This window comes from Amia ocellicauda, chromosome 8, assembly GCF_036373705.1.
Source record: "Amia ocellicauda isolate fAmiCal2 chromosome 8, fAmiCal2.hap1, whole genome shotgun sequence".
Taxonomy (NCBI): domain Eukaryota; kingdom Metazoa; phylum Chordata; class Actinopteri; order Amiiformes; family Amiidae; genus Amia; species Amia ocellicauda.
Window position 1 is genome coordinate 24,364,593 of NC_089857.1, and position 18,282 is coordinate 24,382,874.

Genomic DNA, 18,282 nt, shown 5'->3' on the forward strand with positions numbered 1-18,282 from the left:
TAGTCGATTTAACTTTGCTGCAGTGTATGAAAAGACCCCACACAATGCCTCTCGTTACGTGACCATGAATCGAGAGCCGAGTCTCATACTGGGTTCACTGGTTCAAATTATCTGTGATCGCTGGGTCCAGTGACCACACCGCAAAAACACACAACCATACAGCCTGATGACCTGGTCATAGCTCAAACATGCACCCTAGATTGACATATCTTTTTTGCATTTTCTTCTTCACTGTATGTTCTTGGTAGTGAGTCCGAACCGAACTGGTGCCCAGGTTAGAACCAATAGCCCAGTAAACACAATGGATGGAAACTGTCAAAACAGGGAAATTATCTAACTTTTACAAACACGTCCACAGTATCAGTCCCTGTCTCATTGTGTCCCGAATCCAAATGATTCTGTAGTGTCTCGTTCCCAAGGCTACAGCGCTAATGCCTGCATTCTATGTTTTCTGTGTGAAAGGGTACATGCCTGCAATTTGCTGGCATTCAAAGCCAGTGTGCATGGGGGTACAACAGGAAAAAAGCAGGCAAACGTTGCCTTACTTTTGCTGGAATTTCAGTGTGAATGACTAGTGTTTCTCACAGCCACCTCAAAAGCTTCTGTTAGTGATATTTTTCCTCACCAAGTCTTTAATATAGTTCTCTTTGTCAAAGTTAATTCTTCATCATTGTCTGTCTTTTCCTCAGTGCTTCGCTTTATAGCCAATCTAGTGGCTTGGAGGCCCTGGGCCTTGCCGATATTCGTATCCTAGTGCGTTTGATGTGTTTGGCAGCGGCAGGAAGAGTCCATACAGCCATCGAGTGCCTGGGTCCTGCAGGAGAGAGAATGGGCTCAGCTTTTCTTACCTTCCTCAGCTCCGCCATTGGCTGCCTGGTTTCAAACAGCCCAACTTCCTACCGGGAGCTGGTAAACATCTGCACTCAGGTAGCAGCATTTGTGTTTCATTAAGCCAGTAGGTAACACTTGTAATTTGAAAGATATTGTATTAGGCTATATATTGTGCAAACTAGGGTAGTGCAAGTCTCTTTATAAACGTATATGAAAAAGTGAGATTATCTCCAGTTGATTATAATATTAATCTATCACAAGTAGCAGAGACTGGTGTGGCAAATCACTCCTTTAGCTTACTTACATTAGAAACAGTTCAATAAATATGTTTTCACATATATATAATAGATATAAAATCTATTTCCTTAAAGCTGTCTTTTAACTTGGTGTTTTTTTAGCTCACGTCTTGCTATTCTTGTCAATCTCAAATAGGACTTGATTGCTGCAGCTACTGGAATCAATATTGGAGCAATCAGTGACCCACAACAAAGATATCGTTTCAGTTCCACACTTAAAGGAACAGCAAGAGATCCCAAGGACACAACACCCCCTACTTTCCTGGTAACTCAGAGCTTAGTCTCTCTGCTGACAGAGAAGGGAATCCGTTACCGTCAAAGCCCAGAAAGAGCAGACCTAGAGCCTAAAGGTGAGAGAAGCTTAAACAGATGTATTTTGAAGTTTGTATTTCACTTACTTAATCTAATTGTTAATTCAGTTCTCAGTGATAAAGTATTTCTGAAAATAATTTGGGTCGATTAAAAACTAAAACATATTACTACCGCTTTGTTAAATTCTGTAAATAAATTATGATAACTCATTGATCCTTAATATGGTGATCAAGTTGACCTCTACACCAAAAAGTTACAATTTCAAACAATCAAAACTGCATCAGATTATTTCTATACTTGTATTCACTTCATGTGTGTATGTCTTGTGTTTGGAAAGAAATAACTGTGACAGTTCAACTGAAGCAGTCATTTATCAACAATCTTACTTAGTCCACCATTACATAATTAAAATGGCCCAGATGTATGTATTCATCAAAGTTTAGCATAAATTAATGACCTTTTAATTCCCTGTGGTGTTTTGCAGATTCTGGCAGCCCTCCTGCTTTAGGGACTCATCTGCCTCCATCAGCTGTCCGGGTGGGGCCTCTGGAGCTGGCCAATGTGCTGGCTGCCTGCTGTCTCTCTGCCAGACTAACCAACAAGCATCGGCAATGGGCAGCCCAGCAGCTGGTGCAGGCCCTGGCTGTCTCAGAGAGGGATAATCCCATCAGACCCCAGACCTATACGGACATGGCTGGTGACTTGCGCAAGTGCCCTGTGATCAAGCTGGAGGGACATTATAACAGGGTAATACATGAATAATGAAAAGTAATGTTAAAACATAAAACACAAACATCTATGATTAAACCTTCAATATTGAATATTGATTTTTTTCTGCATAATATCATCTAGAACTTTTTGTTTTAATCTAAAAAACATGGTTTTAAGTGTCTTTGTGTTGTTATAGTGTATAAGTAAGATACACCACTCTTCCAGATCAAGTATATCACATAAACAAGTTTTAAAAGTGAAAGTGAAAAATCATACTAGATAATGGCGGATGTCAAACTTCAGCATGTAAGCTCTCTCGAGTTGTTGTGGATGTATCTTGTCATAGAGGAAAAACTATGGACTCACCAGATTAGTCTTCTCCACTTCAGCTATTAACATGTCAACTGTGCTTTAACATCATGGTCTTACTTCTTGCTAGTAATTCTTAGTGTACATTGTTCTTATGCAGGTAACGAGTTGCAGCTGGTGCAGTGAGACAAGTTTGCTTGTCACCGGTGCTCAGGATGGAACAATTCGCCTATGGAATGTCACCCAGACTGCTGGGGAACTGCAGAGTACACGTATTTGTAGCACAAGGTATTAAATCAAAGGAGAGAATATACTGTAGTATATTTCCAATATGTTAAATGCAGTATAACAATACACGTATCTCAGTATATTGTCCCAGAGTAATGGGCCAAATACATGTATATACCTATTTAAATGATTCAACATCAATTATAATGTTTTGCTTTAGATTTGTGAGAGTTTGTGTGCTTGTCTCTTTGCAGCATTGAGGAGAAATCAAATACAGAGAGTGGGTTTGGTGTTGAGATATCGCCTGTCTGCTGCAGTGCTGGGGGAACGTTTCTTGCTGCTTTTCAAAGCAAGGTGGTTCAAATCTGGACAATACATGGTAAGAGAATACGCTCAGTCTATATATATATATATATATATATATATATATATATATATATATATATGTGGTAAGGCACTTGGTGGACTGTGGTTGTGTCGGGTAACCAAAGTATCATTCAAGTCCAAACATTTGTTGAAGCACTTGTTTTTAATAATTACACAAAATGAAAAGAAAAAAGAAACTCCTGTCTCTTCTAAGGTCTTCAAATGCTGTGAATTCTTGCCCCAGTAAGCAGTTTCTGTGCATAGTTTATATATACACTAACCTAAAGGATTATTAGGAACACCTGTTCAATTTCTCATTAATGCAATTATCTAACCAACCAATCACATGGCAGTTGCTTCAATGCATTTAGGGATGTGGTCCTGGTCAAGACAATCTCCTGAACTCCAAACTGAATGTCTGAATGGGAAAGAAAGGTGATTTAAGCAATTTTGAGCGTGGCATGGTTGTTGGTGCCAGACGGGCCGGTCTGAGTATTTCACAATCTGCTCAGTTACTGGGATTTTCACGCACAACCATTTCTAGGGTTTACAAAGAATGGTGTGAAAAGGGAAAAACATCCAGTATGCGGCAGTCCTGTGGGCGAAAATGCCTTGTTGATGCTAGAGGTCAGAGGAGAATGGGCCGACTGATTCAAGCTGATAGAAGAGCAACTTTGACTGAAATAAGCACTCGTTACAACCGAGGTATGCAGCAAAGCATTTGTGAAGCCACAACACGTACAACCTTGAGGCGGAAGGGCTACAACAGCAGAAGACCCCACCGGGTACCACTCATCTCCACTACAAATAGGAAAAAGAGGCTACAATTTGCACAAGCTCACCAAAATTGGACAGTTGAAGACTGGAAAAATGTTGCCTGGTCTGATGAGTCTCGATTTCTGTTGAGACATTCAGATGGTAGAGTCAGAATTTGGCGTAAACAGAATGAGAACATGGATCCATCATGCCTTGTTACCACTGTGCAGGCTGGTGGTGGTGGTGTAATGGTGTGGGGGATGTTTTCTTGGCACACTTTAGGCCCCTTAGTGCCAATTGGGCATCGTTTAAATGCCACGGCCTACCTGAGCATTGTTTCTGACCATGTCCATCCCTTTATGACCACCATGTACCCATCCTCTGATGGCTACTTCCTGCAGGATAATGCACCATGTCACAAAGGTCGAATCATTTCAAATCGGTTTCTTGAACATGACAATGAGTTCACTGTACTAAACTGGCCCCCACAGTCACCAGATCTCAACCCAATAGAGCATCTTTGGGATGTGGTGGAACGGGAGCTTCGTGCCCTGGATGTGCATCCCACAAATCTCCATCAACTGCAAGATGCTATCCTATCAATATGGGCCAACATTTCTAAAGAATGCTTTCAGCACCTTGTTGAATCAATGCCACATAGAATTAAGGCAGTTCTGAAGGCGAAAGGGGGTCAAACACAGTATTAGTATGGTGTTCCTAATAATCCTTTAGGTGAGTGTATATATAGTTTTCTCTTCGAAGCCGCTTCCAAAAACAGTTGCCTCTCCTTTGTTCTCTCTCTCTCACAATGCTACGTCTAGGCCTTTAAAACACTGTGATTGTGACCAATGATCAGCCCAACCTGGAATAGGTTTCTATCGACTGGGGCCCTCTAGAGGCAGCAGATAATACAGCCATCTAAGCATTGGTTATCTGGAGACTGACACCCCCCCCACTTTTACCACACATTTTACCACTTATACCACTTAATTCAAATTTTAAAAGTTAGAGGGTTCATATAATCATTTGAAATTTAAATGAAATACCTTTTCTTACTTGTCAGGATCCCCAAATAATTGTATGTGATTTGATAATTTTCCAATTTTGCATTCTGGGTAAATGAAAACATGTACTGAATAAGTAGAGGACGTGATCTTATGACCTCAGGTGCAGATGCAACCAATCTCATTACTGAGCCCTTTAGGAACACATGCTCAGTCAACAAGATAAGCTGCTACCACAGGACACTGCTGATGTGCACACATAAATAGATGCGCTGTGATTGAGTTTTCTGTTTAAATGTTTGCTAATTCCTGAACAGAATTAATTTGGAGAAATAGTACAGAAAAGTTCAGAAATCACTGAAGCCAAATGAATTAATTATTATTAGTAGTAGTATTATTATTATTATTTAAGCAGTTGTTGCAGCTATCCTGGAGTTCTTCAGATCACTTCCAGAGATGTTTTCAGTGCTTTCAGGAAGAGTAAGTGTCGATATACTCCAATACAAAAGGGAAATGTTTACATATAATTTCAGTACAGAAAGCACATTTGTGGAAAACGATTTAACCATATTTACTCATTTGTTGATTCTGAAATTTTGTGCAGCAAATGGATACTTACACTGTGTGTACAGTGACTGTTAATTAATTCTGATAAAGAAGTCTGGCAGGGCATTGTCTAAACGAGTGTATGTTTTAATGCAGGGACTCAGTGTCACATGGAAAGTCAGAGTTCGTGGGTGACAGCCCTCACCTGGGCGCAGACTCGCTCTCTCTATCCTAACCAGGCAGCTGCCAGCAGGGCGGACACGACAGAGAACCTGCTGGTGGGTCGGCTGGATGGCTCCCTCTGCTGGATAGGAGTCACAGAGGCTTTCCACATTGAAATCATCGAATTGACACGCTGTCAGAGAAAAGAATGTATGTCCTTTTCTCTTTTAATGCAAACATTAACTTGAGCTTCAGAACTGCTGTTGCCTTAAAGATACTCTCCAGATTAGCAGAGACCTAACGTAATCATTGTAAATGAATGACTAAATAAATGGTAAGGTACAAAATCAAAGAAAGAAAGAGTATGCAATGTTTTCTGAAATTAACCTGTCACCCTGAACTCTTAAAATAATGTATTTTCATGGCAGCACTTAACAACATTAACTGTTCCATTAATTTATAACGTACCTGTTTTACATATACACTGAATAGCACAAGTCTAAACGGAAACAGAATCAGACAATTGAGAGCAAGCATATCGTTTTAAACAAGTAATAAAAAGGTAAATATGATCCTTTCACTCTTTTTATCAAGGTAACCCTCACTCATACTCTGTGCTTGTTTTTGTACAGCTATTCAGTGCATTGCCTGGCACAGTTCGGATAAGCCTTTTGCCGTGGGCTACCCAGATGGAAAGATACTGATCTCTACAGCAGAACCCTATGACAAAGATCAGCCGCTTTTATTATCTGCTTTTCCTGTAAGAGATGCAGCCGCATTAACTGTACTTGACCTATATTAGACCACACTATTGCAGCTTATTAAATTTAGTTTAACTAAAGGCTATTGAAATCAATTATACATGTTCGTATCTACACATTTCTAATAATCTGCAAGTATAAATGAAGATTGTATCCAGGATATAAAATACAATAACAACCTGTCACAGATCTTTTACTATTGAAGTTTTTATTACAAAACACGGAGTGATATGATAGTAATTATTAATGTAGATAAGGGTGTCAGAACCATATCCTACTTAATATCCTTCTATCAGCAAAAGTGAAATTTTCCAGTTTTAATGTGTTATTATTATTTAACATTTTACAGGCTTATTACTAACTACAGCAATTCATTTTGGACAAATTCACTGCAAATCTTGATAATATTTTTGATATATATATTTTTTCCCTTTTTGTTCAGGAGGGTGTGTGTGATTTAAAATGGGACCCCACTGGGCATCTGCTACTTTCCATGGCCAGGACTGATGTGACGAAGATTTGGGGGCGTGTGGGCAGCACCTGGCTGACTCTTCATTCACTGTTTCACACGGCAACCGTCAACACTGCCGTGTGGTGCCCACTGCCTGGCACAGGGCCTGACCCCCAGCTGATGCTGGCTGTGTGAGTGAAGTGCAAGGCTGAGTACCAGGCACCATTTTACTGTTCAATTCCTGTGGTTTAAATGTTATAAATGCATTTCAAAGACACATCAGGACTTACATTTTGATATACTGTATGTATGTGTCAGTGGCGTAGCCAGAAATTTGGATTTGACTGGGCCCAGGTATAACAAGGATGGGCACAAGCTTTAAAGTCCCAAGTTGTGCTACATCATAATTTCAGTTACTAACACAATTGTATTGTCCATTACAATTGACAATAGTATGCACTTCCATATGAAAACAGTGAAACACCTATAGGCATGGATCTCAAAGTAAATGGGCAGCGAGACAGTACTGAGTTTAAAATATTATCCATAACTTAATTTGCACAATAACAGTTTTTAATGCTGAAACACACAAGGCCTAGAGGACAGGAGATGAGCGTTCTTTGAAACCATTAACCACTATGCAACGTTTACATCTGACAATTCTACCAGAACATAATGATCATAAACACCGGGTTGTCACAAACAATACGCATCATGCTGATAACACATAACTTCAAATACAGTAGTAGCCTTCCCATTAATGTATGTTAGTAAAAATATATATATAAAAAAATGTAACTGCTTGAAAAAAAAAAAAAAGTTTGGCTTATGTATTCAGGGTCTAATTCAAGCACTTCCAGTACATTAATATTTTTTCAGAAATTCTGTTTTGCACTCATGCCATCTGTATCAACTAATCCCACAGATCTTTCTTTTACTGCACCGTTGTGTGTGTATCTGATGCACACTGCAGCGATCTCTCTCTTTGACACATTTTTACATTCATCACCAAGAATTGCATAGTATGTATTTGGAGCTTTGTGATTCACATTTTATTTTACGAAACAATAATGCAGTAGCACGTTCTGAGTATCTGGCTCATAGTGTTGCATTCTTGGGGAGTTTTTCAAGACGAGTTTGTATTTCACTATCATATTTACATTAAATAAGTCCAAGAAATGTCCTTTATTTAGAGCTTCTCTGACACCCCTTATTGGAATGTATTGCTTTTTGCAAAACATCAGAATGTCAATCACAACTTTAATCACGATTCCTCTCAAGCCTTCCTGGAATCCGGATTTAACTGATTTCAAATGTTTCCCCGACCTCGAGGTGGGTGGCTTTGCCTGTAACCTTCGGATTTTTACAGTACAATGTAGTGTGCCTTGCTTGCTTCATGTTTTGAATGCCTCTGATTCAAATGCTTCCAATCTTTAAAACCATTTTTAGTGTGGTAATCGTAAAAAAATGGCTGCATATTTTACAGATAGGCCAAGTTGCATTTCTTGCTATACTGTATTCCATCCAGCGATACTTCTCATACCACCGGTGTGACAAAAAACTTAGGGATTTACCAGAAATTAAAGGGATTGCCTGCAATTTTTGCCTTGTAGGCGATTAATCTATTCCTTATAAATCCGAAGGCCAGTCAAATGTTTCCTTACCGAATTCAACACTGGCCTGTGGATCCAAAGCAGTGCTTATATTGGTTTCTTCCAATGCAGTTGGTGATTTATCAGTTTGTGTAATGTGCTGTTCTGATACTTCTCTTCTTGTCTTTTGATATAATTCAACAAATATTTTGTTTCACCATTTTCACAACTACATTTGTGCAGTTGTCATGGTCTGATGCACTACACACAAAAACATTTGCCACAGCCAATTAAAACCTGCTTGTGCATAAATTAACCAAAATTGAACAATTGAATTGAAAAGAACCAGCCCCCATGCTTTGGAATAAAGCCTGTGATTTGCCGAAACACATTATTGGTTCAAAATCTTGTATATATAACGTTTTTTTAACACACGGGAGAATTTTACACTCTCTGATTGGGTGGACCTGAGTAGCAAGTGGGTGACCCATGGCCCACTCAGGCCCACCCGTGGCTACGCCCCTGGTATGTGTGTATGTAAATTATTTTTAATACATTCTCCACGTACCCTGCAGTTTTATGTGTCTGCAATCTAGAACAAAATGTAATCTGTTCAATTATGTGGCTGATAATTTTTTAATGTGTTCACAGTATGTGTTTTTTGTGTTGTTTTTTCCCAGAGGGTGCCAAAATGGATTGTTATATGTTTGGACTGTGCCACAAGGGGGCAGTAGTGTATCACTGCCTAACTTTTTAAACGCGTCTCAGAATAGAGAGAAGATCGTTGAGGTAATGTGCATTTTTAAGTAAATTCATCTTAGTTTATGTGTATTTGTATGTATTGAAATGGTGATTTTTTTTTCATTCTTTTTTTTTTTTAATCTTTAAATCTTTTTATTTACAATTTTAATATTACTTGATTCTGCTGAAACAACACTGTTCGAGCAACCCCCCTCCCCAGTTTTTTTCTGAAGTTCACATTTTATAAATGTATTCCCTATAATAAACTACAGTCTACAATCAAATAATGATACTACTTGTATTATCTATGTGCTGCATGCACACATGAAACTAATATATTTGATTTAATTTAAAAAAAAATCTTATTTTCAATTTCCAGGCATTTCTTGTTTTGAATCACAAAACTAAACATGCACAAAATAATGCCTATGGGGAAATAGTACGGCTCAATATGCTATGTTGATCTCTGATGTTTATTTTATGAATGACTGTGAAATGGAGATACAGTGAACATGTGGCAGTTAATGTTCTTTGAATGGAATTTCATTATTTTTGACATTTGTGTAGTTAGATCACTTACTGTGGTTATTTGTAAAATAGTTTACCATTTATAATATTATCTTACCCTTTTTTGATCACTTTAGTATTTGATTACAAATGGCAATGCATAGTTTTTTCTTTCCCCAAACTAGTATCAGCAGCGTGGCAGTGCAAAGTGTGTCTTTAGACTGAATGGCCACATCACCGCTGTGAAGACAGTGTCCTTCAGTCCCAATGGGATGGCCTTATTGTCTGGAGGAATTGGAGGTCTCATTAACATTTGGTCTCTACGGGTAAGCAGCAAGTTCTTCATCTTATATTTTTGGAAAGCCAGATTATAATGGTATTTTGAGAACTATGGAATTGTCCCATGGCTTCCCAGAATTTAAGCATCTCCAACAAGCCCTAAATTGTGCACAACAAGCTACCAGACATAAATGGGCTATCGTCTGTTCCATTATTTGCATAGTGTTGCATGACAGTTGTAGTCCCAATGTATCAAGACTGCTCTGTTTAATTATATTGGTCTGGGTATGTCACCTCACTGGAAGAAGCTTGCAGATTATCCTGAATTTATTATAAACTTAAGGAAACTGTAAAAATGTGACATGCTAATGGGTTAAATAGGATATATTCAATAGGATTTTGTAATAATGTAATCCTGACATTAGTTGCCTAAGTGGGCTTCTCAATTTACAGAAACAGTAGCAAAATTCATGTTCTCCCCTTACATCTTGTGGATGCTGATGTTGTGTTGAATACTCCCTCAGGATGGCGCAGTGCTGCAGACTGTAGTGACAGGCCTGGGCTCTGTTGTGAGCACGGCCTGGATTCCAGATGTGGGGGTCGCAGCCTGCTCCGGAAGGTCAAAGGTATGGTATTAGTCACATCATTCAACTATATGGCTGTTCCAGTAATAGAGACATTTTTGTTGTACTATAATATAGCAGTGTGGAAAACTACACACACAGATTGAGTGAAATTATCCAGTTTTATTGTAAACTTCACCATTGTAAACTTTTGTTCTTATAGATCTTCTCATTTTCTTTAGACCAAAATTATTAAATAAGTTAATTGTGAGCACATGTTTTATTACTGGCTTTCACCATGCCATTCATATACACGGTTTTTGCTCAGGCTCTGACAGTGGTCAGACATTCTCAATAAAAAAACGGTGTCCTGTTCCCCAAAGGACGTGCTGCTTATCCGCTGCTCATCAGACTGGATGTCTCAGAATCACATCCTGGCAACCTGTCGCATGGCTCTAAGAGCGCAGGGAATCGTGGGACTGAACAAGACCCCCTGCATGGCCGTGTTTCTGGAGAGACTGCCTCTCCTCCTGCAGGAGCAGTACAGCTATGAGAAGGTAACTGGGATTAGAAGATTTTCATTTTCTGCATCACTTCTAATCTTCTCCATTTCTTCTCCAACTCTTCACATGGTTGATAATGGTGGAATTGGGGAGAATCCTTCCAATTTACAAAGCTCATTGCTTAATTACCCTGATACAGGTTTACCCTGGGACATTTGCCATAGGATTTTTACACTTTTAATATGTTTTTTCTATAGTCGTACCACAGTTTTACAGTATTTTTACTATCATATATTTTTATATAGCATGTTACAGAGAACAACAGGAAACCAGTAAAAATTATAATCCTATGGTACATTAACTAGGCTAAACTTGCATTGTGGTAATCACGTTGGTTTATATCTCGTGATTTATCTTCTAAAATAGTACTTAAAATGTGTACAACTCCACTGACCTCTCCACCTAACCTGATGCTCTTCATACTGTATGAACCCACCTGAGTGGGTTGTGCTTATGATTGTTGATATTTTTTGTTATGAGCAATTTAACATTGGGACTCCAACAAGCATCAACCAGGATTCAAACCCACAGCCATTGAGCTGTACATCTCAGGGGTTACATGACATTACAGCGAATCAAAGGCCAAGATGACATCACCACGCATCCTATTACAGCACATCTTTTCCACTGAGTGTTTCAATAAAGGACACTTCAGTTGATTAAATTATTATTAGGAGCAGTAGTAGTAGTAATATTCAATAATAAGAGATGAATTGACTGTGACGGGGATACTTTGTATAGGACAGGCGCTGTTATTGTTGGCACGGTGTTGGCACTCCCATGTCAAGTGCTGTTTATATCTGTGCTGTAGTATTCAGCTCAGTTATGGCACTTTGCTATAAATGTCATCCGCTGTTATTGTCTATGCTGTAATAGGGCGTGCTGTGATATTGTTGTGGTCTTTGTTTCGCTGTTATGTCGCTTATGTGTTAATTTTAGTTTTGTTCTTCTTTCTTGCCAAGAGTCATGTTACCTCTGGTGACCAGCTTGTCCACAGTGCCTTCCTCCAGAGCCTGGCCTCCTTGGCAGTGGGGCTTTCATTGAATCAGCTGCTTTGCAGAACACCATGTCCTCCTCATCATGCGAGCTGGGATCTGGACTCGGGCCCAGCAGAATGGGCCTGGCTCTCCACCTTCTCCACCACAGTGAAGAGTGCCGAAGCATTTGCCAAAGGAACCGCCTTCCCCGACTCCTTTACAGTTCCTGAATTCCGAAAGCCCGGCGATACAGAGATCACCCGACCCCTGGTGAGAATGACAAAAGAACTATCTGGTAAAAAGTAGAGTTCAAAATGTCATATGTCTGCTTTAAGTCACTTACAGTAACAAGGTTATGAAAGCATCGGATGAGATTAATATAGCCTTGTATCAATGAAACACAGCTTTTCCCTCCATTGTCAACATGTACACATAGTTACATGTAGAATTATACCAGGTAACCTTTTTTTTTTTTTTTTTTTTTTTTTTTTTTTGTTCCTGGGTAGTGTTATTTCCTAATTGCTTATGCCTCAAAAGTATAGAAAATGGCTATTATTCCCCACAAACTTTGCTTTTGTGACCAGGACAGTGATATTTTAAAATGTAGCTGTATTTGTCAAACACCTGTACATTTCATTCACACTCATTCTGTAAAATACTATGCTTGAAATTTATTAAATTAAATATGTAATCAGTACCTACAAATATTTATGACATTTGAAAACAGATTGTTTAAAAAAAAATCTATGTACTTTTTAAATTCCTATTTTCATGTATTTAATGATTGTAACTTAAAGCAGTATCAGTTCGTTTTTGTGTTTTCTTCAAATTGTCATTCAAAAATTTTGAATGCAGTTTTTGTATGAGAATTATTAAACATGTTACAAATTTTAATATTTTAAAGGATAATAGTAAATGGTCATTCATGATGGATGAACAGCTGATGTCATGGGCCACAACCAGACCTGAGGTATTGTTAATAATCTATTTTTCCTACTATGTATCTGCATAGTTATTCTATGAAACGTATGACCACTTTGTGAAGACCGCTGTAGATTGACCTACACTGAAATAGTAATTACAGGTTTTTACACAATTATGGAATCAACATAGCTAGTAGTAGATTTATATATATTCTATATTCTATTAGTAAGTAATCAAAACGTTTTTATATGTATTAATTAACATATCTAGTAATTAACAGGTGAATGTTAATTGTGCTGAATTGCTGTGATTGCTCTTTGGCAGGACTGGCAGCAGGGGGGGAAGAGTGAGGTATTCCTCTGGGGAGGGGGGCGTCATGGGCAGCTGGCAGATGCAGGAGCGAACCTCATGGTGCCAACCTTAGCCTCATCCCTCTCTCAGGCACAGCAGGTATAGTGTGAATTCAGCATCACAATCTACTTTCAAAATGAATATGTTTTGCTGAATTAAATGTCAATTTTTGTAACTGACTGATGTTCACTTATTTAGCCTTCATTTTTACAAACAATTATGAAATCTATTTATATGTAATTATTTCTGATGTACACAAGTAGTTCAAATGATTAATAGGGAAATTGTTATAGGATGTTTCAGGCAAAAGCCCTTCCAAATTCTTGTGCTATATAAACCCCTCCACAGAAAGTAAACATTTAAAAAAACACAAATAATATATATATATATACGTATTTTCTAATGTTAGTCTTTTGTGCTTGAGCAAAAGTCCAGAAGATTAACAGTTGTAATGTTCATGGTGATAGTTGTTCCCAGATGACTTTACTGCAAATATGTAGTAAATCCAGATCTCTAGAATCCCTGTAAGGTTCAGCTAAATTATAATACATTTTGTCTCTTTTTAAATTTGCTCAACATTTTTCTTTGAGGCTTAAGCTATGGATAACTTTCATATACTGATTATAAAATTGATGTATAAATATAAAATAAACTTAATGTAAAGTAAACATTTCTTTATCAATAATAAGGGAGTGTACTCTGTAACTTCTGCCTGATATATCCTTTACAGAAAATGCCATGCAACGAAACAACATTTTTAGATTCTGCTTATTGTAGAAATAAATACAAATAATTGCAGAATATTGGAGATTCTTAGCTGATGCCACACATTTACAAAAGATAATGGACTTCTTTAAGTGGGAGATTTGTTTTTCAGCAAATGCTTTAAAATAAACAAGTAAATAGTACAACTTTGTACTAAGATATTGTAAAACATTTAAAAACTTTTCTATGTCTAGGAGGTATTAACACATAGCCACATAGACACTCAGGATAAGTCCATAAGCTTGCCAGTAGGCTACAATGGCATTGCCTTGCTGTCTTTCTTTCCCTTTCACACCATAAATCTATCTCTGTGCTGAGTGTTACCCTCAATTAAAGAGAGTTATTCATATTATATTCATATCATATTTTTCATAGTGGGCCTCAGACAATCAGACAGATGACTGCTTGTACATCTATTAATGACCTAGAGATGTAATAATGGCTGCTCTGTCACATATTTATAACTGTAGGCTAGGCCTTGCTAACCCTTGTCCTTGACATCATTTATATAACATACAAGATTAAAAGACAACATTCTTAGTAAATCCTGAGTAAGAGATAACATTTACCAAATTCCACTCAAGACTTTTATGTATTTTTTTATTTCTAATACAGGTACCTACATCCTAGTTCTATAACATGTAGCCTAGTTTCATAATTTAAGTGTTAGTTTCTTAGGGTCAGTCATTGTGCTGCAGTGTGGAGGTTTGCCAATCATTGGCCAAGACTATGCAGACTTGTGTAACTCTGATGCCTGTGTGATGCAAACTGTATAGCTGTGATGCCTTGCCTCATGTAGGTTGTATGCGGACAGAATTGTACATTCCTGGTTCAAGCCAGTGGGACAGTGCTAGCCTTAGGAGAGGGCAGTTACGGAAGACTGGGTCAGGGAAACTCTGATGACCTCTATACGCCCACCGTCATCTCTGCTCTGCAGGGTAAGGATAGAAAGAGTCAAACTCATTATCATCTCCAGCTCCTAAATCCATGATATGCTCCTTTCCTAGTAATGGTTTATTTTTAAATTCTCCCAAAAACGTGAAACAAGGACTTATTTGTCAGATTTTTCTTTACAAGGAAACTGGACAAATAGTTTCATTTACACAATCATTGTCAGCTGTTTTAGTCAGATGCTACATATGGTCTTAATATCCGTTGCATGTTAATTTATATTTGTACCTTACAAGGGGATACAGAACAAATAAATACATTGATCTGTAACATATATTAAACTATATTTATCAATTATATAGTTTGTTTGTTAGATCCTGATTTAGCACAGAGAAAACTGTAAAAAATAAAATAAAATGCCACTCCAATGATTTCTAAACATTTCTCTAAATACTTTTTTGAAAACAAAATTAATCAGCGAATGTATGCAAGTAATTGTAGAAAGAGCATTACTCAATATTTGTATCCTCAATAGAATCCCCATCTTTTATTACCTTTCTGTGTTGTGTTTCGTAATCTCTTGACTAACCACTTGATCAGTTTTGATGGGAGAGTGAGTACTAAACTCACAATCTGTAAAAATGGAGCAGATGATGAAATGTATTTGACCTGTCACACAACTAACCCTGGTGACCTTAACAACTCCAGCTGCAAGTCATGAGTGATGTGACAGAACTGTGTCAAGAGTTTAATCTGCTACCTTATTCTCACCCTGTGAATGCAAATAGGAGCTTTCCTTTTTTATTGTACGTTTATAATTTATAAACAGTTTTACCAGTTGTTTTACATTAACCAAAAAGCGCTGTGGGTGAAGAAGGAAAGAAAAGGCAATTTAATTGGACGACCTATTTCATTAGTGTACAGAGGTACGCTGCTAGGTTTCTGCTCAGTTGCATATAATTAATCAGGATGTGGAGGTGTTTCAGATATAGCCTGTAGTATTGTAAGTGTTCCAGATATGTTATTTTGTGTGTGCTAATACTTTCTCTCAGTCTCATTCCTCTTGTTCCCTCCAGGCTATGTGGTGACTCAGTTGGTGACCTCATGTGGGTCTGATGGCCACTCCCTGGCACTGACAGAGAGTGGGGAGGTGTTCAGCTGGGGAGATGGCGACTATGGGAAGCTTGGGCATGGCAACAGTGAAAGGCAGAGGAGGCCAAAGCAGATTGAGGCCTTGCAAGGGGAGGAGGTGGTTCAGGTAGGTTCGTCATGTCAAATACTTACATTTGTTACAGAATACACATTTAATAAAACTTAGTACAGTTTAAGGAAGAACCTGTAGTATGTGGAGAAGTGTCAGCTTGGAGTGAAGTCATTCGTGGAGCACAACAGGGATTTGTTTCAGAGACCATAAGACCTATATGGATTGAAAGTCATATTCAGCTATAAAATCATTATTTTCTATAGCATTCATACTAAGGCCATCATGTTTCAACCCTTCGTAATCAAGGTCAAATGTAAATTATATTACTTTATTGATGAAGTTCTTGGTTTATGTCTCCAAAGCTTGCCTGTGGTTTCAAACATTCTGCTGTAGTCACTGCTGATGGGAAACTGTTCACCTTTGGGAGTGGAGACTATGGTCGGCTGGGTCAGAGGTCAACATCTAACAAAATGTTACCAGAGAGGGTAATGGCCTTGGAAGGCTACATCATTGGACAGGTACAGTTTCTGAATACAACAATATTTCTGTGTAAGTCTCTGCCTCAGGTCTATTGCAAATGTTCACATTTTGAGTCCTTGCTCTGTAGTGTACTGGAAAACAAGTCTCAGCAAGTAGTAATCTAGAGGGTATATTTCACAGCAGTAGACATGCTAAGCCTTATTTCTTAAAGGAATTGCAGAGCTGGAGGGAGTGTGGATATTCCAGACAAAACTGATTTGTCAAACATACTCTAAAGTATCAGCTGATGCTCTCACAGACATCAGGCTAAATACCCCACAGATTCAAATAGCAAATATGTCAATTACCATATGTATTTTGTATATTTTTACTTAGTTTACTGTTTTCAAATCTGTTTTCTAATCTAGTCTCCTTTTTCAAGGTGTCCTGTGGTTTGAATCACACTCTGGTAGTGTCTTCAGATGGCATGACAGTATGGGCATTTGGTGATGGAGATTATGGGAAGCTTGGAACAGGCCCCTGTACTGTGAAGTGTTATCCTCAGGTAATTAACATCAGTTTAATTTTAAACAAATCTTAAGATAAAAAAGCTAGTTTTTTATCCCATCAAACAGAATATATACCGATCAGCCATAACATCATGACCACTGACAGGTGAAGTGAATAACACTTATAATCTCGTTATCATGGCACCTGTCAGTGGGTGGGATATATTAGGCAGCAAGTGAACATTTTGTCCTAAAAGTTGATGTGTTAGAAGCAGGAAGCAGGACTTTGACAAGGGCCAAATTATGATGGCTATACGACTGGGTCAGAGCATCTCCAAAACTGCAGCTCTTGTGGGGTGTTCCCAGTCTGCAGTGGTCAGAACCTATCAAAAGTGGTCCAAGGAAGGAAAAGCGGTGAACCAGCGACAGGGTCATGGGCGGCCAAGTCTCATTGATGCATGTGGGGAGCGAAGGCTGGCCCGTGTGGTCCGATCCAATAGACGAGCTACTGTAGCTCAAATTGCTGAAAAAGTTCATGCTGGTTCTGATAGAAAGGTGTCAGAACACACAGTGCATCGCAGTTTGTTGCGTATGGGGCTGTGTAGCCGCAGACCAGTCAGGGTGCCCATGCTGACCCCTGTCCACTGCCGAAAGCACCTACAATGGGCACGTGAGCATCAAAACTGGACCACGGAGCAATGGAAGAAGGTGGCCTGGTCTGATGAATCACGAGTTCAAGGTGTTGACTTGGCCTCCAGATTCCCCAGATCTCAATCCAATCGAGCATCTGTGGGATGTGCTGGACAAACAAGTCCGATCCATGGAGGCCCCACCTTGCAACTTACAGGACTTAAAGGATCTGCTGCTAACATCTTGGTAACAGATACCACGGCATACCTTCGGGGGGCTAGTGGAGTCCATGCCTCGACGGTCAGGGCTGTTTTGGCGGCAAAAGTGGGACCTACACAATATTAGGCAGGTGGTCATAATGTTATGGCTGATCGGTGTATTTCTCTTATTTAAAATAAATAGACTTTAACACTGTATTTTATGTATGTTGTATTAAGAGTGTTCTCTCACTCATTGGCATTTTCACTCAGATGTGCAATACGGATGATGCCACCTGGCTAAATAAACTGTGCATTGCCATTATTCTTTTAATCTTTGAAAGGCATTGCTTGGCAGTTGCTTTGTTTTTTTCCCTTGGACTAGAACAATGCAAAA

The 18,282-nt window shown here is 38.6% G+C and overlaps 1 protein-coding gene across 4 annotated transcripts in view; it reads left to right on the forward strand.

The window, feature by feature from the left end:
* Window positions 1-18,282, forward strand: part of LOC136754702 (probable E3 ubiquitin-protein ligase HERC1) — a 91,044-nt gene that overhangs the window by 57,191 nt on the left and 15,571 nt on the right. For all 4 annotated transcript variants that reach the window (XM_066710769.1, XM_066710772.1, XM_066710771.1 and 1 more), the window contains exons 50-68: window positions 690-927; window positions 1,264-1,477; window positions 1,924-2,186; window positions 2,620-2,747; window positions 2,942-3,066; window positions 5,516-5,731; window positions 6,154-6,281; window positions 6,725-6,924; window positions 9,006-9,114; window positions 9,759-9,899; window positions 10,377-10,478; window positions 10,799-10,972; window positions 11,941-12,225; window positions 12,860-12,925; window positions 13,204-13,329; window positions 14,795-14,933; window positions 15,963-16,144; window positions 16,453-16,608; window positions 16,992-17,114. In XM_066710769.1, the coding sequence (XP_066566866.1) occupies window positions 690-927; window positions 1,264-1,477; window positions 1,924-2,186; window positions 2,620-2,747; window positions 2,942-3,066; window positions 5,516-5,731; window positions 6,154-6,281; window positions 6,725-6,924; window positions 9,006-9,114; window positions 9,759-9,899; window positions 10,377-10,478; window positions 10,799-10,972; window positions 11,941-12,225; window positions 12,860-12,925; window positions 13,204-13,329; window positions 14,795-14,933; window positions 15,963-16,144; window positions 16,453-16,608; window positions 16,992-17,114 (3,115 nt within the window). The remainder of the gene's footprint in view (window positions 1-689; window positions 928-1,263; window positions 1,478-1,923; window positions 2,187-2,619; window positions 2,748-2,941; window positions 3,067-5,515; window positions 5,732-6,153; window positions 6,282-6,724; window positions 6,925-9,005; window positions 9,115-9,758; window positions 9,900-10,376; window positions 10,479-10,798; window positions 10,973-11,940; window positions 12,226-12,859; window positions 12,926-13,203; window positions 13,330-14,794; window positions 14,934-15,962; window positions 16,145-16,452; window positions 16,609-16,991; window positions 17,115-18,282) is intronic.